The sequence below is a fragment of the Mugil cephalus genome, chromosome 12, assembly GCF_022458985.1.
Source record: "Mugil cephalus isolate CIBA_MC_2020 chromosome 12, CIBA_Mcephalus_1.1, whole genome shotgun sequence".
NCBI classification, from domain to species: Eukaryota; Metazoa; Chordata; class Actinopteri; order Mugiliformes; family Mugilidae; genus Mugil; species Mugil cephalus.
In genome coordinates, this window is record NC_061781.1 from 16416328 (window position 1) to 16442228 (window position 25901).

The 25901-nt window shown below is 43.7% G+C and overlaps 2 protein-coding genes across 3 annotated transcripts; one reads left to right on the plus strand and one right to left on the minus strand.

The window, feature by feature from the left end:
- Positions 1-1219: 1219 nt before the first annotated feature.
- LOC125017153 (vang-like protein 1) lies at positions 1220-19168 on the plus strand. 2 transcript variants are annotated; one of them, XM_047600006.1, is made up of 10 exons: positions 1220-1399; positions 5919-6168; positions 6784-6955; positions 12424-12852; positions 13267-13442; positions 14427-14560; positions 14691-14726; positions 16081-16231; positions 16615-16849; positions 17269-19168. In XM_047600006.1, the coding sequence occupies exons 2-10, from the start codon at positions 6098-6100 to the stop codon at positions 17527-17529; spliced, it is 1665 nt and encodes a 554-aa protein (XP_047455962.1). In that variant the 5' UTR covers positions 1220-1399; positions 5919-6097; the 3' UTR covers positions 17530-19168. The 2 variants fall into 2 exon arrangements, with proteins under 2 accessions (XP_047455962.1, XP_047455963.1); XM_047600007.1 differs by lacking the exon at positions 14691-14726.
- Positions 19169-20150: 982 nt separating this feature from the next.
- Positions 20151-25274, minus strand: casq2 (calsequestrin 2). Its single transcript, XM_047601927.1, has 11 exons — positions 24726-25274; positions 23113-23197; positions 22875-22975; positions 22635-22746; positions 22137-22210; positions 21930-22060; positions 21784-21829; positions 21638-21692; positions 20966-21066; positions 20756-20830; positions 20151-20659 (listed from the first exon to the last, which is right to left on the minus strand). The coding sequence occupies exons 1-11, from the start codon at positions 24960-24962 to the stop codon at positions 20390-20392; spliced, it is 1287 nt and encodes a 428-aa protein (XP_047457883.1). The 5' UTR covers positions 24963-25274; the 3' UTR covers positions 20151-20389.
- Between the last annotated feature and the right edge of the window lie 627 nt (positions 25275-25901).

The window sequence follows — 25901 nt, forward strand, 5'->3', positions numbered from 1 at the left end:
CCAGAGATAGAAGGCCCTATGGCAGTTTAAACAAAGCAGGAGCCATTTGAAGCAGGTCCATGCAGCAAGCCTCTGCTGCAGCGTCCGTCTCTAACCATCAGTTCTAGCAGCAGTAACACATGACATAGTCTAAGTTAACATATGCAGATGCTGGAAATAACCCAACATTTCCTCAACCATTTTTTAATAGTTAAACTGGTGTCATAGCTGGCTCTGTATCTGGTGTGATAACAAGCCTATATACAAATGAATTAATGGAATGATAAAGTATGAAGCACATGAAGCCCATATCAGGACCTGAACCTTGGGTTTGTGTGAAAATTTTTGGATGCAATCACTTGCCATTTCAATAGGTACACAGATGAAAACAATTGCATACTTGTACAACAGTCCTGCGTTTATTACTGAGAGAGCTATTATCTTGATGAGTCCGTTCTAGTCAGTGGACGAGGCCAAATGACAGAAATACTCCTGGGTTTAAAAACAAATAAAAACAGAAAAGTCTGCGCTGTCATTATGTGCATGATACAAAGAAATTGCACAGTACCCAGTGAATCACAAGCATACATAACAAAATGTTCTACATCATGCGCGCATGCACAAACTATTCCACTTACAGACAGACTGAGCACCACAAAGCACGTCCTCCAAAACAGTCATACCATTGAATTACCAACTCTCCTACACTGAATATAAACTGAACATTAGAGCAGTCATGAGGGAGGATTTAGTGCAGGACCGTGTCAGAATATTAAAGTAAAAGTGGGTCTGCATGCTGGACCGCGAGTGGCTTCCAAATGAATGATTATGGAAATCCCTTGCTTTTTTTTTTTGGAAATTAATTTAACCATTAAGGGTGAGCCGTTTTAATGACAACTTTAACGGATTAAATAACTGTATGTAATGTAATGTAATGTAATGTATTTTTACGGATTATTTGTGTATAATAGATACTTAAATCATGAAAAACATTATCTTTTAATTTATATTCATAATGGCCTTTGTAATGGCCTTTGTAATGTTTCTGTTTTTGGTAATCCTTCAGAGAACCTAGCATACAAGTCATATTTTAAGTGGGCGAGTTAAACTTTAGGTGAAATATTCCAACTTCCCTCGTCTCACTGAGGGCCCTGAAGGCTCGAAACGAGTCGTGAAGGACGACCTCTTGTGGGTCGAAGAAGAAAATACTCCATTCTAGTGCACTTGAGTGTATTGTACATCCATGCTGCCTCTCTTTCTGATCCTGCTAACCACAATGGCCAGTCTCGTATGAGGGAGCTGCCTCTCACAGACGCGCCTCACATCAGCAGCAGCTGCGGCAGCACCGCGACCACCGCGGCATTATTCACCGAGGCGGGGACGCAACCCTAAAGGAATATGAAACACTTCTGAGACAAAGGTAGGACAATCGGCTATCATGATGCGGCGTTGAGTACACCGGGTGTAGCCTGTAAGTGCCAGGAGCCGGAGATATGTAGGGTTTGCTGATGAAGTTCAATGCTGCCGTCGTGGGAGGAGGAGGAAATGGGTTCCTTCTCATCACACAGCATCATTAACCGCATTCGTAATGGAGGTTAAGATTTCAGTTTTGCCTTCTTTTTTTTTTTTTTTTTATTTGGACGCTGACCCCGTGCGTAAATAAACGATGTGCGCCAGCAGAACGCACGCTTTATTTGAGGTGATTGTACATGATCAACCCCGATGTGCTTGAATGGCTACCGGATGAAAACGAGATCTGCTGTAACACAAACTGCTGCCGTGTGACAGGGGGGTAACATCCTTTGCTGTTGCAGTTGCCTATAAAATAGAAGGACCAGGCTGCCTCTGCAGGGTGACGGCGAGCATCGCCATCAGCAGCAGCAGCAGCTGTTCGGAGGAGACGCAGCTGGATGAGGTGCTACTATGTCTGAAGCGGCTTCACGTGTCTCCTCTCCCACAGAGAGTCATGATGCTGCAGTGAAACTGAGCACAGCCTCACTTTGTTTAATTATTGAGCAGTGCTGATAGGTCCAGGACGGAGAGCTTGAATACATGATTCATCCAGTGGAGGGGAGGATATCAGTGTCCTGCCATTAGTGATCAAAAGAAGGTGGCAGTGCTTGTGCCATTGTTCTCTTTTAAAATCCTGTTCTCTGACCCGTCATTGCAGTGCGCCAGAGGAAGAAGAAGAAGGAGACGTGTAATGAAAACTGGAGCTACCTTTAGGCTAAAGCGCAGGATCCCTCATAGCTTAGGCAGGATAGCGTAATACACGTTGCATTATAGAACAGTGTGTATTTGCAGACTTAAAGCACTGCTCTTAAAGTAGGAAGACACTGAGCTATCTATTCCACAACCGGCACCACCTCCCTCCCTGCCTCCCTCCCTCTGCCTACTGTACTTTAATTTAGTTCCACATGAGCGGATCAGAGGGGACTAAAGTTTGCATTCCAGAGAACTGTGTCAGCTTTCTCCTTTTACTCTGTGTTTGTGTGTGTGTGTGTGTGTGTGTGTGCGTGGGTGTGAAACTACAGCAGGGGCAGGAGGGGTTGAGGTTCTATCCAGTTACTCAAAGGTCACAGGTTTGCTGCCTGAACATATCTAACAAATGCTTTTGTGCCCAGAAGCAAATGCCGGAGTGTCACAGCAAACAGTGAAAGACAAAAAAACAAAACAAAAAAAACACACACAGACACACAAGGTCCTGGGCACATCTTGACAAGTAAGGTCAGCGAAATAAGATAAAAGGCTGGAGTTTCATGCGTCGCTGGACCATCATTTTATTTAACATGTTAACAAACAGCTGTTCTTCTGGGTTATCAAAAGTCCATGGAGGGATTGGAGATTGTAATCACTATAAATAACGCCGGCGCACACTGTGTCACCCTTTGTTTGACGTCTGAGAGGTTTTACCCAGATTAGTGAGTTCTGTTACTCGTGTGTGTGTGTGTGCTAGTTAGGTTTCCACTGTTACTTATGCATTTATAGTCGTACTGCTGGAGCAAATGATTAGTGCAGATAACATGAATACTGGTTGTTTTTTTCTCTTCTTCTGACATTTTCACTGTTGCTTGAAGACCATTTTAACATACTAAACTCTTGTCTGGGGTATTTTGGTTTCCAGTAGATGTGTAGCTTGAGTAGATGGTGAAAGATATCGCCAAGGCACCGATAAAATAAATAAACTAACGCAGCAGACAGCCAGCTGCTGCATCTGGCAGATTATGGCTTTATGCCACCAGGGCAGGGCACACATGAAGGAAGGAAGGCACGGGGCCTAATGGGTGTGAAAGGGAGGGCACAGATGCCATGGTAACCAGGCCCCTGCGTGTGTTCTAGATGAGCAATGAGCACTGATCTCTGCCATTTAGGGTGCCAACGCTGCATTGGATACTTTAATTGGGCCTCCAGTTCTCTCTCTTTGCTCAAATTCAAGGGCAAAAGTCACACTAAAATCATGGGTTTAATTGATGTATTTCGGTCAGAGGAAGAAACTACTGCCAAGTGTGTTGCAGCTTTCATGTATCTCTTCATGGCCTGTCAGGAATATAAAAAAAAATGTGTCCATAATGCAGCGTGCGCATGCATCTCTGGGCCTGGCTACGTGTAATTACAGTAGCTCCCACTGTGCTACGGCTTCCATCCGCTAAACCAACGCATTAATGAGTGTTTGTTTTACATTAGTGTCAGTTTCTGCCCTCGTGAGTCTCTTCCCTGTGCAGCCAAGCAGAACGGTCTGCAGCGATGCAACTGCGGTCCACTAGAGAATGTATTTTCCTCGCACGCCCCCTCACAGTGGACTACTTTTTCTGGATTCGCCCATTCAGAGTACGCGGGCGGCCGAACGTCTCTGATGCACGCTGTTACTCCCGCATGCTTTATTCATAGTTATCTTTGGGTTGTAACTGATAGTTTTTCTTACCCCCTGGCTGCGATTTTCCACATGGCCTGTTTCTTGATGTCTCTTCATGCTCGCCTTGTGCATGAGTGGCTTCTCGGTGGGATCATCTTGGCCCACATAGCACTGCCACGCGCTCGGAGGTCAGCACTCAGGGAGTTAACGGCTTTTATTCAAATCGCAGACACATTCATTTAACCGTGCGGATGCTGCTCGTGATGAGAAGCTATTGTTTGCTCTTTGTGAACCTCTCGCTGTGCCGCCGCCTCCTGCCCTCACTCTCTAACACACACTCACACACATAAGTGTATCACACAAATTTACTCTCAGCGGGGGTGATTGATTATTGCTGCTAGATGTGGCCTCCTGCCTCCAGTGTTGCCACGGCAACGGTGGACGCTCCAGATGCGGGTTAGAGATGAGACGGATGACTTTATCATTAAAACTCTGGTTTGTGTTTCAATATTTTATGCTGCAACATCACCTTTGATTTAGCTTAACTGAAGTTCTGCATGTATTATATTCTGTCTTGTTTAACATTATGTCCTCCTGGTTTTAATGTGTCTCTACAGATTTAGCTTCTTGCACACCTGGATGACGACACAAGTAATCCTAGAGCTCGTGATTATGATTTTGCATAACTAACATCTATTTTATGGCAATCCCTGATGGAAGACCTGAGCTTTTTCACGTACACCAGGGACATTTTCCATGATAGATAGTGGAAGGAAAAAAAAAGACATAATGGAAATCAGCTACGTAGCAGTGTCTTCCTGTAAGCATTGTTATTGCAAGAGCATGATCTCCAAAGCATTTGCGGCCTAATATGCTGAACAGGCTGTTGGATCGTTTCTACGCACCATTGGCCACAGAGATAACAAACAGTCTGTAAACGATGAGCAGAATAATCCTGGTTAGTAAAATGAGACGGAGCTGGGGGACGGTGATTGGCAGATGGTTGTCAGGACAACAGCTGGGAGACAGACAGGGTGTAGATTGGGGTCTAAATGAATGGTCATGCATGGTGAGGCACCAAGATATCCTGGTGCGTACATCACGCAACATACATTAGGACTCAGGAAGTGAGTCTGGCAGATTCAGTTTGATGTCATAATGACAAGATGTAGGGAAAAAAGGCTCCAGTGTTTAATAAAATGTACATATGGTCTATATTGTGTCAGATGATAGCGGTATTTCCGACTCAGTATGTTTAAATTAGCCTTTGTTTTTGCTCTAGATGAATAAATAGACAAAGGTAAGTGGATTTATGTCCCAGAATTGTGTTCCTGGTCATGTGGAGTTGACGCTGAAAGAGGGTTGACACCTTTATTACGGGAAAAACTCCCAGAAAAGACAAGGAATTATTGAAAAACCCATCACTGTTAATGGTGGTGGAGATTAGGGAGGGGCTACACCGGTTTAATCCCACACAAAGCACCTGATAAAAAGCAGATGTTTTGTGTCTGAAACCATCAGTTGAGAGTCACTAGTCTCCACGTTCTTCAGAAACGCAGAATTTGCATCGTTTTTTATGGCACCTTTATTTAACAGGAAAGTCTCCTGAGATGCTTTATTATAATTATTATTATTTTTTTACAAGAGAGATCTGGCCAAAAAGGCAGCATTTAGACACAGTGACATAACACATACACAAATAATTTGAGAGCTATAAAAAGAGAAAGCTTGCCCATTTAAAATTCTTTGGAAACCTTATGGAACAAGTGTTAATTGTGCCATTTGAGTGTCTGGTTTTATGTCATTTTTTCCAAATAAAGTTTGAATCGTTGATTATTCCAAGCTGAGCGTGCTGAGGACAAAATAATTGCTCAGAACAGACTAAACATCCGTCTTTTAACTGCTTTAAGCTAAGAAACATTAGTGCGCTAGAGAAGAATAAATATGACTGCTTAAAATATTAATGATGGATTTTCTAATACAGTCTTGTACAGAAATATAGAAGCCTATCTAATGTATTATTTGTTGCACGTTGCAAGTTTTGAAGCAACCCTCATGCTGTTCACTCTATCTCCTCCCCTCTCAGGTCAATGTGGTTACTAAAGTGGCTCTCTGGGCTAGATGTCAGTCGTCGTGGATTCCTGTGGCCTGTCTCTATAGCAACCCATTCCTCTTCCTGAACGCCGCTGCCAACTTACCCTCTCTGCCACACGACAAGTCTCTCCTCATCCCCCTGCCCAATCGCTGGCTCTCAACTCCACTGGAATGGACACCGAGTCGACCCACTCTGGCTACTCCTATCACTCCAGTCGCTCTGGGAGATCAAACAGACATGGGTACGTTTCCCGTCCAGTCTGTCTGACTGTCCTTCTCGTGACGTGAATCGGTCCCTACCGAATCATAATGAGATTGAGATGGACAAAGCTTGTGGATTAGGGTCGTTGCAGCTGAGTGGCTTTAACCTATTTCGGTGATTGCCTCTGCCTACCCTGAAAACGAGATATTCATCTGATCCTGTCATTCTCAAATATTCATTTTTTTCTTTGTAGGCCTGCGGCAAACAGTTTTATTATTTTCTCACACACTCACCTCTTAGCACAGAGAGTAGTGGTAACATTTGAAGCCATACAAAGCGTCCAGGGAGCAGCTGAAGGGGTTTGGTGCCTTCCTCAAATGGATGTAGATGAGATTTGAATCAGTGACTCTACACTCCCAAGCTCACTTGTCTCACTACTAGCCCACAAATCCTCATTCTAGCCGATAAAATGTTAAGTATAAATTGACGGTTTTTAACGTCTTGATTTACCCAACAAACGTGGGTTTCATTAATTATCACAAATCACACAAACTCGCAGATTCCCGCGTTCAGCTTCGGGCTGTAAATTACTTTGCAAACGTTGCAAGAAATGTCGGTTGAATGTTGGTTATTTCTCTGACTTATCAATTCCCAGAGATCGAAGTCGAGAGCGACACAAAGCCAGCAGCAGCAAAGACAGCAGTCGCTCCGAGAGGTCTGTCGTCATCAACCCCCCTGACACGCCGTCCCAGGACTCGCCCGTCCACAACGGAGAGCCGCTGCCGGGAGAACCCTCTCCGGGAGCGGAGCAGGGAGACGACACCCAGGTATTTGTTGATGTCGAGTGTGTAGATAGGAGATGCTCAAAATTCTTACCCTACCAAATCATGTGTTTTTTTGTTTTTTTTTTGTGACGCAAACCTTGAAGCTGTCTCTGCCGCGGTCATATTGCTCTAGATGAAGCAAGACAGGGCAGAAATCCGTGTATGGCCTTTGTGCCATGACATTATAAACTTGTACTCACACAGCTGGCTGCCCGCTGCCTGACACCTAATAATAACGGTAGTGACAAGGGATCAAATAGGTCAGTGCATTAGCATCCCTGCTGAAGCCCTGGATGTATTTGAACAGCTCTATAGTACAGAGTGTGCGTTTGTGTGTGATAGCCACTGGGTATAGCTGTCATGTGTGATGGGTCCTTCCATAAAGCAATTTTAGACACGGAGCTACGCACCAGAAAAAGACAGACTGCACACGTGGCAGCGCACGGATTAGAGATTCAGTCAAATATTTGATCATTGTGTAAAGAAATGACAGAACAATGCGAGACGTTTCTAGTCTTTGTGCTAAACTGGCAAATTTTCTTTGCAGTTAATTGGAGGAACTGCATTGAATGTTAAAGCGTATGATAGGAGACGTAAAAACAAGAGGGGGAATGAGTGAGAAACAGAGAAAGCGATCAGTCTTACTTTTTATAGAAAACCCTGCCTTTGGCTACTTTCACAGTGTCTCTGACCTACTTGAGAAACTATAAACAGACCATTTTCTCATTGTCTATTCCCTATTAGTTTGTATGCTTGAAATAATTGCATAAAAGTTGTGTATTTGAACTTAAAGCTGACGTCTACAGCGTACTTTCCCAACTAATGAGCTAATTGATGTGATTTTCTGACCTATTTTGCCATCTCTGCCCTGCCGGGAAAGACGCATTCCTCAGTGGCATGTGATTGTCAGCCTGCTGCTTGCATCCATTGTCGCCAGTGTAAGGTGATCTGCCATTGTGCTGCGACGGCCCCTTGAGACAAACGTGTCCAAATGGCACAGAGGCATCCGCGGCGCCGTTGCCATCCCCACCATCACTGAAGTCCACTCCAACCAGATAAGAGAGCTGCTGCAACGCTCGCCGGTCTCCGGCGCAGAGACACATTCCCACAGATGGAGATTAGCCTTTAGCACCCAGCCAAACAGCACTTTGAGGAAAGATGATATGAATAATCCTCTATGTTTACACAGATGCCTATGACATAAGGATACGGTCTCGAAACACAGCTTGTGTGTGCCTGCGAGAGACTGAATGAGTCACAGACAGGTTGCCAAGTCCGTCACTGACACTGGCTGCGCTCCTTTATCCGACATTGTGACTCGTGTGTTTCCTCACAGCGTTAACACCAAACCGTATGGCGCTCTTTTTTTATTTAGCGCTTCACAACTTGCTCCCTTGCCCTTTTAAAAACACAGCCCTCACAAAAGGAAGGAAGTGGTCAGCTAAAGACCTGTCAGGCTTCTGTAAAGCTTTAAAAGCCCCGTGACTTACTTCAGCAAAGAAAGAACACACACACACACTATGGCGCTAATATCCCAATGAACACACAAAAAAACTGCATGTTAATGAGTTTTTAACCACAAGCCAGGCTAGCGAGGTAGAGTCTCTGCTTTTTGTCTGTGGCTGTGGCTGTTGTGCAGTTCTCCGTGGTGCTATGTTAGAACAGGTCTAGCAGTAATCCATATCCACATCCCCCGCCAGAAAAGACTGCCAAACAAGTCTCTCGCTCTGCTGTAACCCTCCTCTGTTTCACTCTGATTCTGTTTCACTACCTGCTCATCCACCGTATACAGAGATCAGGTCTGATTAGAGTAGCATTAATCTCCAAAATGAATCCACTGAGGCTTAATGGTGTACTTAACAGTGTATTAGCTCATTCAGCGATACACTGTTTGCTTCCTCTGAATGAGACATCAGCACGAGAGCTTGCCTGTGTTAATGCCTTGGCGCGGAGGCTGTTTGGGAGAGTGAGATGTTCCGATTGTGCATCCTTAAATGTAGAATGTGATGCAGAATATGAACTGTCATTGAACCCTTGTCACTGCTGTTATTATTAACTATTATGAGCGAAAGTAAGCAAGTAAAATAAAATCGGTGTGACTTTAAATACATACTTTACAAACGCAGTCGGGTTTCGAGCCTGAGCTGGTTAAAGATGACGAGATCTGTGATATATTGCCTCCCGCTGTCCGTGATCACAAAGCGTTTTTATTGAAGAAGTTTGACACTGTGGAAAATATTCGTGTTTGCTTTCTTGCCGGGAGCTAGATGACAAGATTGATACCACTGACACATCAGTCTTTTCAGTATGAAGCTTAGTAAGAGCTGCCAGGAGAGTGGTGAAGACACCCCAGATCACTGTGAAAAGGCAAGAAAAGCTCAAGAATAATAATACTAATAATAATAACAATAATAATAATAATAAAATATAAAACCCAAAGGGTTTGTTGGTTTTTTACAAATAGAACATGATGCTGGATTCTTGTACAATTCACAAAAACAAGGCTTTTCGTTATGCAATTGTTTTCTTACACCTTCTCTTATCTCTTGTTTAGAAACTCAGTATAATTGCTGTTGTTTATACGAAACCACAAACGCGTACTTTTTCTAGATTATTGTCTAGACATAAACAGGAGGAATTGATAAGGGAATCGATAAAGAATCAGATCGATAAGCAGAATCGATAATGGCATCAGTGTCATTAAAATCTTATTGATGCCCAACCCTACTCTTGATGAACCGCTGCTAGTTTGCTGCAATGATCCAATGTGCTCCTCACCTGTCTTCTCTGAGGCATCCATGTTGTTATCGTCACGTGATCAGAGACTAGTTGACATGATGCTTAAAGCTTCGTGGCTGAGCAGTGAAGTCAACAAACTGACCAGGCGACTAGTCTGTACAACAGCCACTGTATGGTACAACGACATTTCTGTCAATTTTCTGTACATCATAAAGGAGGGGGAGGGGTTCCAGACTAACTTTCCTCCATAAACTTCTGTTTGTCAGGCTTCCAGACTATGTTTTAATACATCAGACTTTAATGTGACACAAAAACAAAAGCCTATGAAATCCACCAGAGTTAAATTAGTTTATTACGCCCCCCAATGTCTAGTAAGTGTGTTGAGATTCTTAGTATTATCAAAGACTATCAGAGACAGAGCTCTCCTACAACTTAATTTTGGTGATTTTGAAATTAACATGCGATGCTGATTGAATCTGACTTTCTAAGGTTCTGTGTAACAAACCATCTTGAGCTTTCAGGCCACTAACACATCGTCTATTCATTCCTTAATGGTGGACGTTCTATTAAAGTCATTAAAAACAATTTTAAATGTTTTCTTAATTCTAAGAGTCCAACCGTTTTTTCATACAGCATCATTTCTAAAAGACTATTCCATCTGCACAAACAAATCAAGGCCGGCCTCTTCTGATTTATTCCTGTTATAGATGACATTTTTTTTTCTGATTTATCACGCTTCTTTGCACTAAAGGACTATTCAGCGTCTCTGTTCAGGTAACAGGGTGGCGTTTATGTATTCATAGTGCCCTTGCTCTGAAGTGTGGAATAACGAAAGAAATGGAGCAAAAGAGGGCCGATGTGAGCCGAATAAAAATGAGACCGGACGCTAAATGGAGCTGACGTTATACCTACAATATATAGCTCACCTCTAATACTTTGACAGCCCCCAGCCCAACCTCCTCCTCCACTCATCTGGTGCCGTCTTACACCTTAACCACTGCCATCCCCCTCTCTGACTTTCCTTCCCTCTTCTCTTTTCATGCTCATTCGTCTTCGAGCTCCTCCTGGCGTCCCCCCCTCCCCTCCTCCTCTTCCTCCTCCTCCTCCTCCTCCTCCTCTGGCATGAGTTAATTGGCTGTGGAGCATAATGGAGGGCAGAATTCACACTGATGCTTCATTTCGTAAAATATGGAGAATTCACATTCTGCAAATAGAAGCTGGGTCCGCTTTAATCTGTAAAAGCTTATTTTAACTTGTTAATAGCCTGGAATGACCCAGTTTACACTGGGACACACACACACACACACACACACACACACACACTGGAGACAGGTGAGAAGCAATGTGACGTCTTCCCGTCTCTGTCTCTGTCTGGTTTCCCAGAAGCTTCATTGGGCTCACATGTCATTACGTACTGTTTGATGTGCTCATTCGTGTGTGCACTTGTGTGTGTGTGTGTGTAAAGCCACAAGGTCTTTTTTTTTTTTTTTTGTTCCATCGTGTTTTCAGCTCTCGTCCCTCCGCCAGCAGCTCCTGTGATTTGTTGTAGTCGGTACAACTCGTGACACTCTGGGGGACAATGAGTGGCTAATTACATAAATCAATGACAGGCGCACAAAAACAACCTAAATGCATCTCCAGAGTAGAGAGTAGTCGCTAATTTATTCTCCTTGTGTCTCTTTGTTGGAGACATTTATGCTTAAAATGACCCTAATGTTGGAATAAAAATAATAAAAAAGACTCTAATTTGAAATGATGGACATGGAAGGCTCCAGCTTTTGTTGTTGTTATTCAGTGTGTGTGCTTTCATATGTTCTGCCAGCATGAACCTTAGTGCACATCCTGTCCTGTCATCCTGTATTACTTCAGCTGGACTATTTTTTTATTTTTTTTTGCGATAATGAGGTAAAACTCCAACATGAACTGTGTGCACAGAGCATTGAATCTGTGGAGCTTTCACATACAAAGAGGGGAGTAAACAAGTGAAGCAGAGGTGCTGCTGTCTGTGTGCTTTTTTATTATTGTTTTGTTTTTCTTGCGAATTTGACTCTGATTTGTGTGTCTGTTATTGTAAATGGGTTTTATTCACCCAGGTTTTGACATATTGGTCTCTAAAATGTCCCAAAACAGTAGTGATGACCAGAAATTGTGTTAAAGCTGCTCATGATATTAAATCTTTGGTTGATTAGACATTTTTTTTATATATATATATTTTTTAATTTCCCCCCACAAATTTAAATGAATCCAACACATTTTAGTAAAGACATAAATTAAGGCAGAAGACGTTGTCTTTCAGTCAGCACTTCACTCATTTAGTTTCACAGGAACAGACACAGGAAGCGCCACACTAGACCTGTCATTCTGAGCCTCCTGTACACAGTAGGCCCCGCCCCTATTGCCACTTAGCCAATCACAAGGCCGTATATTACACGCTGACTCCATCAGAATCCCCACAATTGGCCGAGAGCCTATTCGGTCCCCAGGTGAAATCCAAGACACATTCTGCAACATTAGCAGAAGAGAAGCTAATAGTGCAGCTCGCTCCCATCAGCCAACTACTGAGGCCAAAATGACTCAGTAATTCACTGTCCCTACAACACAGCCAAAGTGAGCAGCTTCAGGGAACCATTGGGTAACCGTAGGTCAAGGGTCAACACAGATAATCCTGCAGACACGAATTCACATCAACGACTTGAATCCCTCTTTATCTTTCTGTCCATTTTTCCTTTCAGGATGATAACTGGGGAGAAACCACCACCGCTGTGACAGGCACCTCAGAGCTCAGCATCTCCCAGGAGGAGGTGGTTGGCCTGGGGAAGGAGATCCAGGACCGGACCCAGGGCTTCCGCCGCTACCTCCCCCTGGCCGTGGGCTCGTGCGTGGGGCTTCTGGTCGTTGCCACGCCGCTGGTCTTCCTGCTGCTCCCGGCGGTGATGTGGCCCGACCGGCTGCAAGCTTGCGGCTCCGCCTGTGAGGGCCTCTTCCTGTCCATCTCCTTCAAGCTCCTCATTCTCCTGGTGGCTATTTGGGCCTTGTTCCTGCGGCCGGGCCGGGCCTCCCTGCCGAGGATGTGCGTGTATCGTGCCTTCCTCACCACGCTCACACTCCTTCTCACCATGTCTTATTGGCTCTTCTATGGGGTCCGGATCCTCGATGCGCAGGTGGGTTTTGAGACTATGCTGTTGGAGCATTTTAAGCCTTTTTATTTCTAGCTTTCCGGTTCCACCAATGTAGAAATGAGTTGAAAAGAGGACAGTGTGTTTGTATCTCTAATTTAAGGTCTCTAATTTACAAGAGTTTTTATTGCTTTAAATAGCTGTTGAGCTAAGAGTCTCCCTTTATGCACTCTCATCATTACTTTGTTTAATTGCATGTGATTTGGTACCTTCTGAATTTGTGACGTTTTGTGGTGTATTATATGTAATTTAATATTGCTGTCTGCCTTGCCCATGTGTCTCCTGAAAACAGGATCTTATTTCAACCGGAATGAATTAAATAATGCTCAAGTAAATTTTTTTTTTTCCTCCAGCAGCAGCAGCTAATGTTTCACTGAACCTGTGCTGTGTTCTGAGCAGGATGAAGACTACCACGGCATCGTCCAGTTTGCCGTGTCCCTCGTGGACTCCCAGCTGTTTGTCCACTACCTGGCGGTGGTGCTGCTGGAGCTGCGTCACCTCCAGCCCTGCTACAGCGTGTGCGTCATCCGCTCCACGGACGGAGAGACGCGTCACTACAACATAGGGCAGCTCAGGTAGGTCGCTGTACCGTGAGCGCCTCAGTGAAGAACATCAGTAAAGTAGGCCTTTTACAGATGTTTCGCATGTTAAAACTTTCTGCTACAGCTTGCACGGAGACACACTCGGCTACAGTCGTTACACTCTCCTCGTTGGAGTATGTGTGTAATTGGAGGCTCATGTCCGCGGGGGAGACTGGCACCGACAGTAATTGAGTTACACAGCAGTCTCCTCGGCGGCCTTGGAGGCTATTATGCGAGCTCAAGGAGGAGGGAGGAGAGTGTGCTGGACACAGACTCTCAGCCTGTGGCTAACTGATTTTGTTTCTGCTTTTGACAAATGTTATCGTCATAACGACGTCTGCATTTAAGTAAGCTTCGTGTGATGAGACTAAATGGGTGAGCCAGAATTAATTTGAAGTTTGACGGACGAGAAATTAGGAAGCGGGCATGGTGATGAAACACATGAAGCACGCTTTGCATTAATAGCTTCAGATAACCAACAGAGGAGGAATCGATTTTATACACTGAGGTCAGCTCACTGCAGCTCGCCAGGCTTGAGGAGTGCAGAGCTCCGCGTATGTGAGCGAAGTTGTATAAAGCCTTTTGTGAGTGCAGAGGTAGGTGACTCCGTAAACGAGGTCAGCTGATTCAGATTTGGACTAAAAGACTACAAGTCTAGGTATGACAGGAATATGAGGGGGACATGACAGACTTCTGCAGCCTGCTTTTTTATAGCTGTCTGAGAGTAGCGGTTCAAGGCTGTGTAGTGCTCTGATTGAACTGTCAGTGGTGGAGGTGCATTGTGGGTAATGCAGATGGCAGATTTTGACAGGGAGGAAGAATACATGGAATAAAACATAACCGGTGCAATTCATGATCACACGGTGTTGCAGGAGTGCATTGCTAATTCACTAGCTGTCATATGCTGTATTATTCAGCTTTAACCTTAACTGTACTGCTGTTTTTTTCTCTCTCTCTCTCTCATCTCATCTCACACAGCATCCAAAGGGCTGCTCTGTCCATTTTGGAGTTTTACTACAGAGATTTTCCGCTCCATAACCCGGCCCTCCTCTCTGCCGCTAAGCACCGGGCCGCCAAACACCTGGCTGGATTAAAGGTTTACAACGTGGATGGTTAGTCGCTTCATGTTTCCTGATGTATTATGTAACGTTTCTGCTGACATCCCCACTGTGTTGCCTTTGGTCTCCCTTGCTCTGATGCGCTATTTTTTTCCCCCCTCATCCTCTTCTCTTTCGCGAGCAGCTTTTAAAAACAAACTGAGAGCGTATCTTTTGGACAGTAAGTACAGATGATCAAAGGCCTTGCCATCGCTCCACACGGCACATGTCACAGGAAGCTGCTTATTTCACGGTTCGGCTCCCCTCATCCTTACTGCACTCTAAAGCCTCCATCTCTGACATTAACGTATATACTGCATCGGAAAGCACTCCAGCTATACTCCATACTCCAACCAATCTTCCTGATATATTGCCTCCCCGCACCCACATGCTCACATCCCGTAATGCCACATACTGCACTCTTCCCTGCAGTTTGAAAGGGTTTCCTTTCACCACCCATTAATCCCCCCCAACCCGCTGCACAGCGCTCTGGATTTGTTGATCTGTAGCAGGGATGCAGTATGGGATATGGTGTCCTCATAGCACTTTTCATCCACCCCCACCCCCCTTCCGTATCAAAGTACTGGCGGAAAGGCCTCTAGGGGGCTGTGGAATTTCAAGCCTTAAATAATTCATCAGAGTATCGCTCATTCCTCACATACTCCCACATTTTTTCTTCCTCCCGCTCTGCCTGTCTCCAGCTCCGGCTCCCTCTATACTTTTCCTCCTCATCAACCCCCACGCGCCGCTCTGGCTCTTTCTCCTTCAGTCATTCACTCTTCTTATAGCGTGAATATGTAGGCCAGGAGGTGAAAGAAGCCTTTTTGCTTCTCGTGCGAGTTGCGTGACGGCACATTCCACAGTAGAGGATTTTATTCATCTTTGTTTTATTTCTGTGTTCGTGTCTCTTTCTCACCTGCGCGCACAAGCATGAACACACATATGCAGATGTTTTTATGAATGATTTATGCCCCTACCTGACCTGCAGGAGTTAGTCTCCCCCTAATATGCATCCAATCTTTTTTCCCTCACAACAGAACTCCGTTAGTTTTCGTGGGTTTGTTACAGAAACCAGTAACTTCACATGTCCTTTGATGTGTAAAACAATGAATATTTATCCCAACCCCTCTCTATTAAAGAAGGTTTTCACATCAGTATCCGTGAAGAAATGTGGATGCTTAAAGAGGAAATTGCCTCCTTTCTCAGTTCTATTATTAAAATGTTCTGTGACGGAGACTGGACGATTGCCCCAGATATGTAACAAAGATTGATACACTGCCCTTAAAACTAAAAAAAAAGTCAGCAGAGGATAAGATTGGTATGAAACTGACCAAAAAAGCTTGATTCAGAGTTATTTTACACCTCAAGCGATAAAATCGGACTCCTCCTCCAATGTGAGATTTCCCTGCCATGATTCAGACTGAGATATAGCCCATTAATCACTGGTGAGGAGGGGGATTGGTGAGTTGAGGGGCCGCTTCCACCAGCTCAAAGTGATATAACCAATTTACCCCTGTCCTTTCCTCCTGCCACAGCCCCAGGAAGCACGGCGGGGGCTCAGCCTGGTAATGGGAATCAGTCACGGGCTATGGTTACAGCTGCCGCCAAACGCAAAGACAGCGCACACAATGAGCTGTACTACGAAGAGGCCGACTACGAGAGGAGAGTACGCAAACGTAGAGCCAGGTGGGAACAAAATGGCCGCCTTACGTAAATTTGACGGCAGTGTTACATGCTGATCTTGTGTATGAATGAGTTAAAGTCAGTTTAAGGTGAAGGTCACAAAGCCAGTTGTAGAACCAAGACAAACACTTAATAAACACAAATATTCATTGATGCCCAAGTGCATCGTAACATGCAGCATAATTAAGTGAAACATATTCTCACAACTTAACATTTTTGCCCAGATTTCCGATTCAAATAAGTAATGAAATGTACAAGAAATTATTTGGAGATTTGCATAGCATACGGGTGAAAAGCCCCTGCAAAGCATTGATGATTATCGATGAGTCAAAAACCAGTGTAATGAGCCATTAGTGAGTTGTGTGAAACTGTTGTGTGTTTGCCAGGCTGGTGGTGGCTGTGGAGGAGGCCTTCACACACGTCCGCCGCATGAAGAAAGAGGACGAGCGCGCGACGCCGTCTGACATCATGGATGTGCGCGAGGCAGCTCTGGCCATATTTCCCTCGATGGCTCGCTCCCTGCAGAAGTACCTCCGCACCACCAGGAGGCAGCACTGCCACAGCATGGAGAGCATCCAGAAGCACCTGGCTTTCTGCCTGGTCAATAACATGAGCCCTAAGGTCAGGCCGTGGCTTCGGATGTCTGTGGTTGTATCTGAATTTGTCTTAAGAAGAGGGGATCCTTGTATCACATTGTGTTTCTCGGTGCTGAGATCTGGGACCCTTGATTCTGACGGTTATCATTCGTGGCATTTATGTTTATTGAAAATAGTTGTGGCAATACAGGCAGGAAATGTAAGGAGAGAATCAAATATTGCCGTCATGAATTATGCATCTTAACCTTATTTCTTTAAAATTACTACAATGAAGCTTTTGTATCTAAAACTTTTTAAATAATGTGGAAATAAAAATGTGGCTATGCATCGCTTATTACTCCAAAAAAGATACCTGCAAATGAGACACGTTTATGCTGAAATGCAATTTAAATTTCATTTATCCGTGCATATGTATTAATTAAGCCTCTGTTTCTGCTTTTCCAGGCCTTCCTCGAGGCCTATCTGGCCCCTGGTCCGACCCTGCAGTACGGCCCCGAGCGCTGGATGGCTGACCAGTGGACTCTGGTCAGCGAGGCCTCCGTCACCAGCGGCATCAAGGAGGGGACAGAGTTCCTGCTGAAGTGTCTCGACTTCAGCTTAGCCATCACCGTCAAGGGCATCCCTTACATCCGACTGACTGAAGAATACATCGACCCCAAGTCGCACAAGTTTATACTGCTGCTCCAGTCAGAGACCTCGGTTTAACAGCAGCGCGGCAGACCGGTGCTGCTTCTCCGGACTCACAGGACTGCTATCCTACTGACTTTTTCGAAAAACAAACTTTTTGTACTGTTTTTTGTACTTATGTTTTTTTTTTTAGTCTTAGAATATTTGTGTTTTTTGTCTTTGTCCCGGGAGAAAGATCTAAAAAAAAAAAAAGACAGTAAATGAGGGGGATATCTCTGTCCTGACATCTGCAGAACACAGTTCAGCTATTCCTCTATGCACTACAGGTGACCGTCACAAATCTTCCTTCATTTGCATGTGCCAGTGTGTGCCTGCACAGGAGAGCGTCGAGGATTGTGTGAAGTTAGAATGAGCGATTTGAACTGTGCACTTGGGTCCGTCTTGACTCGTCTCCTCCACTGTAGTGACATTTGATATAAACTTTTCACTAGAACTTAGCAATTATTATTTAATTGTCCTGTATTACAGATGTATGTACAGTATTTATATGTTAATATACTTTATCCCGACACACTTTTTATACCAAAATTCATGCATTGCTTGAATGATTTTTTTTGTTTTGTTTTTTTTTTTATCTTGTCCGATTGCGCTGTATTTGTTGAAAGAACTGGACTGTAAGTACCTGAAGACGCATTTGTAAATGTCAGACAGATTAGGGTGGAGTCTCTGGAGATAGGAGTCTCTTGGACTGAACGCCAACAACAGTACAATTGAATCCAGGCAGGTTAGTCAATAGATTGTGAAGGAGCACACCTGATTGCTTGTTATGTCTGTGTTAGCAGTGTACACTGATCTCTTTGTAGCAAAGCGTCTTAATGATTTGGACGTCAGTGACATTTATCGACCTGCATATGTCTGTGTTACACTTCTACCTTTGTGCTGTTTGTCATGAAGGGATTTATTATTGAAGCACCTCTCTCAGACGAGTGATGTACAGTTTAATCAACCATGAATTTAACACAAAACCTAAGAAATTATTTAGAAACCTGACTCCAGGAGCAATTTAAAAAGATTAGGACCGTCTGTCCAGATCACTCTCAAAAATCAAACAGTGTGTCATCTCCTGCTGGCAAGTGTTTCAACTAAATTTGAATAATTATCTCAGCACATTGTCAGTATTCCTGCTGTCAGTATTTTGTCTCTGGACACTGGAGTGTCACACTACTGCCACCTACCTACCACTGCTGGAACGGCGACTCTACTGAGCGTCAGTCAAACCGTTGATCTGAAAACGTTTTGCATTCACGAGGCTCGCCATGTCGTAAATTTATATTTACAAGAGTGACACTGTGCTCACAGAAGTTGAAGTTTTTGTTTTGGAGCGTTGATGGCTGTAAATACCTTCTCTTTGACTGCACACGTGCCTCTGTTATAGCTACATATTTAGGATGTGCTCAGCAAACGTGGAGTTCTTACAAGTGTGTGCGTTCATGTGTGTGTTTGTGCGTGTGTGTGAGAGAGAATGAGAGAAGGAGAGAGTGAAAAAAAAAGAACACAACGAAGAAAAGAGAAAATGCTTTCCCAAATGTCAAATTGTGATGCAGCCGACAGGTCGCGGGCTCCACGTTGTCCTCGTCTTCTTTTATACAACATGACATGTAAACTCACAGCAACAGTGTCAACGTCACATTTGTAATAAATAAATATTTGTACTGACCTTTTTAGAGTAACTGATCTAATTCCTCTGATGGGGGTATTTAGAAAATGTGGTTAATTTGCCTTTTTTTTATTCACCAAACCAGAGCTGAGGTTTCTTGCACCTTGGGCCTCAGAGAAGAAGGTTTGGATTCAGTTCGTCTGTTGCAGATAACAGTTTTGTAACAGGTAAGCACCGATCAAGCATAACATTATGACCACCTTCCTAATATTGTGTCGGGTGAGGGTTAGAGCTAGGGACTTACTTGATGCATCTTGCGGTCGTTCATAATTTAGCTTAGAGCTGCACAACTGTTTTCGAATCCGTGCGGAGAGAGGAGGGTTGAGCATTAAGACGTGAGGAATTTACATCCGAATGGGCTCTCTCTCTTGTGTCTACCCAACGGCGTGAAGACAATATTATCTCCTTTCCTGCCTCATTAACTGATGTGACAAATAAACCCGATGGAGAAAGAGGATTGTGAGAGATTAAAGAAGAGATTAGCAGTTTGCTGTTTTCAACATGTGGTTTTTCCAATTCCAAAGCTGCAAAACCCCCCGTGGCAGAAAAGCCACATTTATTGGGTAAACCAAACCAATTACATCTTAGGTTGTATTACCTGAAAGGGGAGGCGATTTAAAAGCTAAATGAAAATGGAAAACACATTTACCACGCCGTTTGGTTTACCGACAGTAAATTCGGTGAAACTCACATCCAGAGGAGGAGGAAGTATTCAGACCCGTTGCTTTAGCAAAATGACAAATGAAAAAAAGAATTCGATGTTTAGGTTTTATCAGAAAAATGTAATTGCAAAACGTGAGATAAGTAACAAGGTGGGAAAGAAGAAAAAAAATGTCTAAAATTAAATGCCATACCGTGATTAAAATGCCAAATTTCCTTTTGAGCTCTAAATCCTATTAAGTGGCATAAAATAGATTTAAAAGTTTCTACTAAAAACCAAGGTTTTCACAGTATTCTGGATGAAAAGAAGAAATGACTTCGATGACATGGACAGTCCTTTATTATTATTAACAATGGCTTATGTTTATATTTATTTAAGTAGATAAGATTTTAAAGTCCAAAGCCCATTCCAGGTTTATTTACATTTGCATGGAATGACATCATGGATATTAAATCATCTAGAAGGCACATACTCCAGATACAAATGTTCAGTTATTTCTTAGTTCAGTTATTTCTTAGAGAATAGTTCCTGAAGAACATTTATTATGCTCATGCTTTGAATTACTCATCATCATCATCATCATCATCGTCGTCGTCATCATCATCGTCGTCATCGTTGTCGTCATCATCATCATCTGTGTCATCATCATCGTCATCTTCATCATCGTCATCATCATCATCATCATCATCATCGTCATCATCGTCATCGTCGTCATCATCATCATCCTCTGTATTGACTTTGCCAGAGAGCACATCTTCGATCCAGTCCTCCAGCTCCTGAGCGGTGGGCAGGTCCTCCTCATCGTCCATTTGCAGCCACACACTGTCCGCCTGCACACACACACACACAGAGAAAGAGTGAGGTCACACAATGTCAGAAAAAAAAAAAAGAAAACCGAGCATTGCTCTCTAAGTTTAGGAACCTACATCGGTGACATTGACAACTCCGATCTGTGGTCTGAACAGGTCCACCTTGAAGGTTTTCTCCCAGTAGGGAATTAGCTGGAAGGAGTCAGCAAAGAAAAACAAAAGCATTAGGCCTTAAACATTCATGCAATTAAGGCATCTTTATTTATTTTTTTCCTGTCTTGTCTGCATGCATCTCTGTCCATTTGAACCTAGAGGGGTCCTGCTCACCAGGGGGAAGTCATCTGGATCAATCCAGATGATACTGAGGTCAGGAAGGTGCGTGTTGTCTCTGGCCACCTCCTTCAGGATCTCCAAGAACTCATAACCATCTGAAGAAAGTAGTGTCACAGAACAACAATTTATGTCCATGTCCCCTTTTATTTAGTATTTATTTTATTTATACAAATCAAGCTGCAGTTTTCCAGAGCATTTATTTTTTACTGGCTGCGGTGACTTTCCGAAGTCTTTCCACCGTGTTTCCACCTCTGACTTGTTGATAACAAATTTTAAAACCTCTCTAATGGCTTGCCAGTTTTTGTATTGATATTAAAATGAATTTATGAGTTCTGCAGAAGTCTATTTGTGTAACAGGCTTGCAGTGAATAAACAGGAAGGCTCCTCCAGTCCTCAGGGAGAAACTGATGGTGGGGAAGCTTTTAGTGTCTGGAACATGCACACTGAGAATCTGAGAGCAGATGTACATGATCATCTCAAACCTCTTTAGCCTAATTTTGGATCGCCTACATTATTATTTTGTGCAATATTTAATTTTGAGGTTTTATTTTTGGCAGTGATTTGAATGCTTGATTTTTATTGTGCGCATTACACATGCACAAATTAAATAAACACTGGGCCAAAAGAGTGATTAAAGTGGTACATCAACACATAATTTGCTCATACCGGGATCCTCCTCCTCGGCAAAAGCCACAATGTGGATGCCCTCGATATCATCCTCCTGAGGAGAAAAAAATACCAGATAAACATACATTTCAACTAAAATTACATGTACTCATGTTGACTGTGCAGCCAATGCAACCATTGCTCACCCAGGTCTCAAACATATCTTCTGCACGAAGCTTCCTCAGGGTTGGTCTGAAATGTTTGAGAACATGGTTACATAAAGATTTCAAAACATTTATAATCAGCCATACAGCAATCTCAATGACCGATGACTGATTTGCTCTTTGTTTACCGCCTGTGTTTGGTTATGAATTCCACCAGCTCCTCCTCGGAGTGAGGCTTGCCTGGGATGGTGACGGGCTCCTCCATGAAGGGCTCATAGAAGTCTACCTCATTCAGTTTCAGGGTCAGCTCTTTGGCCACCTAGAGCAACGTCGACAGATCGGTCGGTGACAATCATTCCTCTCTTTAATTGTTGGCGTGCTTGTTTGCAACTTACAGATTTTTCAAACGTGGCAAAGAACTTAATGTAAGGCTGGAATTGCTCTGCAGCTTCTTTAAACGCTTCATAGTCTGCAGAAAAATACAACAGGGGAAAGACAACATCATGTACAACCCAGTGCCTCGTGTTGTGATCACACATCTGTTTGTCGTTTCTTTGGCTGTTGTATACTTGACATTTGGACGCCGGGGGAACGGAAATAGCTCAACTTTAACCTCGGCTTAATGCTCCCACAGTTGTTCAAGTGGGATGTTGCTGCAGCAGCTCAGTGCTGTGACTTAAGCTAACCATACACTCAGTTGTTAGACTCAGGATGTGTGAGGGTACCAAGCAGTGGCAGCTGAGAGTGTAGCAGTGGTAAAAATGGATCTGCAAATCCTTGGAGATGAGGGGGTTAAAATGCATTCATGTCATAATGAAGGGCATGAGTCGCAGAAATCCCATCACAGACCCGTCCAAGAAGTTGTGTCCAGGCACCAGGAATCAAACACTCACGCTCTGAGTCTTCACTCTTGAAGTAACCAATGAGTCGGATGTCTTCTTCCATCCTGTCGAAGGCTCTCAGCTCCAGGGCATTTCCTATCACCTCCACTGGCTCCTCCAACAGCTAGAGACAAACAGACAGACAGAGAGGAGAGAGGGTTGAAGGGTACCAGTGTCAGTTTGTAACCTCTGAAAGACTGGAGGTGAGTGGAACTAGCAGCTGGGAATCTGCCCTCAAATAATTATACTCACATCTAATAAGAACTCCACCAGGGTGTTAGCAGAGAGCAAACCGTCGAACTCAATCACCCTGTCGTCCTTAAAAACATACACGCTGCCCTCTTCCTCCAAGCCTGCGATGAAAGAAAATTATATGTCATTGCACTTATTGAAACAGTGTTTTCTTGAGTGTGTGATGTTCGTTTGCTGAGATTTGTCTCTACAGACCGAGGCCAAATTAGGAGATGTCGTGGAAAAAACGCACGCTCACCTAGTTTCTTTGCCACTTTTGCATCTTTGTGGGAGTCAACCATTCCAAAGCCGATATCCTTCTCTTCCATTACCTGAGCTGCAAGCTGCAACCAAGAGGGAAATGTCAGTGGATTCAGCTGTTCAGATCATTCATTTTGTGTCCTGGAAACAAAAACGAGGCTGTGTCTGTGAATGGAAGCAGGACCGAAGTTGGCAGTTTGACAGACATGCCCAATGTGCCCAGTTACATAATCACCCAGACTGCCTCGTTCTAAATATAACCAAACCTAAGACTGTGTATAATTGGTCTGGCGATTGTTGTATCAACTACAATGAAAGGGCTCTGGTGATATTTGCCACAGTGGATTCACAGAGCTAATAAATTAGAAGATACAGACTACTGAAGTTGTTGACCATTTGTAGTAATATGGATCGAAGAGCTTACAATGGGGCCTCTTTTTTTGTTTCATCCAAACACGTGATTGTACAGTCGGTGTATATGCTGACTTCACTTCCTCACTACTGCACCGGGCAGAGAGTTGGTTGCAGACGTGCACCAACAACCAACTGTCAGAATGTGAATATATACAATGCATGCCTCCAGAAAGGAACATGTAAGGAAAGGATGATTAAGTGGAGATACTTTATTTATAGTTGTTATAATTACACGGGGTGAATGTAAATGTATGTGAGTAAAACTTTCTAATTTAGGCTAATTCATGAATTAGCAACGCATAAACCTTTAGACGGGGCACCATTTTAATAACGATCAAGTTGAAGTTCATTTTAACAGCTTTATATAAAGTGCCAACATCTGAAACTAGAACTTACATTTGATTGTCGAATTACTTCCATTGACCTCTGAACTGCACTGTGTTAACTGTATGCACCTTTCAACCAATCAACAAGGTTCACGAGAACATGAACAGACATCAAACTGTTTTCAAAATTGGAAAAACCAGCTGCTGCAGGTTGCAGGTATTGTAGACACATTAGCTGCTACGTAGCATAATAACACTCAGTGACTGGCTTTTTAGAGGTTCACAGTAGATTGGTTCATGAGTGTCTGACTCCAGCACCATGGCCCACCTGTGTAGTGTAAAATAGCTGAAGCTTATATCAGGACTGCACGTCTGGGCTCAAATTACTTTCAAGAGATCAAAGAGCACCTGCCCTCAGCCATGTGTAACATGAGACGGGACACAGTCCCCCCCCCACAATATGGGCTTCAAACTGAGAGATTTATTCATTAATCATCAATTAGACATGTTTCTCTGCTTCCTTGAGTCTGATTACTAAATAGTCTAGTCTACCCTTACTTCTGCTTTGATAAGTCCACCAAAGAGGAGAAAGTAGCTGTGCCCTTCAGGGTTGCAGCTCAAAAACATAATTCACACGAGTCTAGAGTCCCTATACGCTGACCTTGAGGAAATTCGTACGTGCTAACATTAAGATGGAAAGCTCTAGAGATTTATGTCTTGTAGTCTGTAATTAGAGTCGTTTCTCTCGTATCATGGCCAAAATGACATTTTGTTTATCTTTCCTTCCTTTAACTCTTTGTTTTTCTGCTTCCTCTGTCCCCTTTTTAAAGTCATTTTCTCATTCATTGTTTTCCTCCACCTCATACTTTACCTCCAGCACCAGCTCAGTCATCTGGTGTTGTTTTTGCAGCTCCTTGCTCTCTGGTATGGCCTCATGGTAGAAAAGGCAAAGCATGCTGTGCTTCTTCAAGGCTTTCTTGTAGTTCTTGTCATTGATATCAAGAACACGGTCTTTCCCGTCATACTGGGGGAACTCCAGGCCCTTCTCGGCTGGGGCCACGGGGACAAGGCTCAGGCAAGGGAGCAGGAGCCACCACAGGGAGAGCATGGTCCAGAGCTACCACACGCCCCCTCAGTAGGTTTTAGCTTTACAGTACGACGCCGCACAACCAGAAAGGTGACCTATGGCCCGCTGGAAGAAAAAGGAAGTGGAAGAAAAGCTGCAGGATGGTTCAGAGGTGAAACGTTGTCCGTCTGTGGTGGTTCTCCGGCATCCCCAGTTGACCAAAGAAATCCAAAGTATCCTCAGGACCCAGTAAGTCTTTTTCCCACTGTGATTACTCCTTCACGCCTTCTCTCTGCAGACACAAAGGCAAAAGAGGAGTCCTGCCAGGCCTTTGAGGTAGTGGGGGAGTGGATACCGTACATAGCAGCAGTCCTCTTCCCCTACCCATGCAGGATAGGACCATTTTTAGGAGACCAGTTGTTTGAATGCTAAAAATAAAACGGCAAGTGAGAAACAGAGATAGCAAAGGATGACAGAGGGGGTTTAATAATGAGTTACTGTAAGTGTTTCCCCTGATGACTCTTCGAGGGACTCTGTGATGTGGGAGGAGATAAGCGGAGCTCCAGAGATTTGATGGTTCAGTTATTTTAAGAGTCTCTAAGGACCAGAACCAGTAGTCATGATGTTTGGTGCTATAGTAGCATGTACATTTATGGCGTATCATGAGCGACAGCTCGTGGGACAATCTGCCAACAGGTGTGCAAAGAGCAGCTCATACAATTTGTAGTGTTTAGGCTGAAGATGTGTCCCTGTAAGTTTAGCATGTACAAACTGAGCATATGCTGAATATCTATATGTAACGTTTGCTTAAAATTGAGTGGGATTTGTATTGTCATGTTGATTTTCTATAACTGAACCGTTTCCCAAGTCTAAGCTCCTACTCTGGGATCTAACATGAACACTTTTTGTTCTTAAGAACCAACCGTTTCTTTCCTACACTGCTGGCAACACCGAAGCAGCTTTAACTCTATTTTTGTCAGC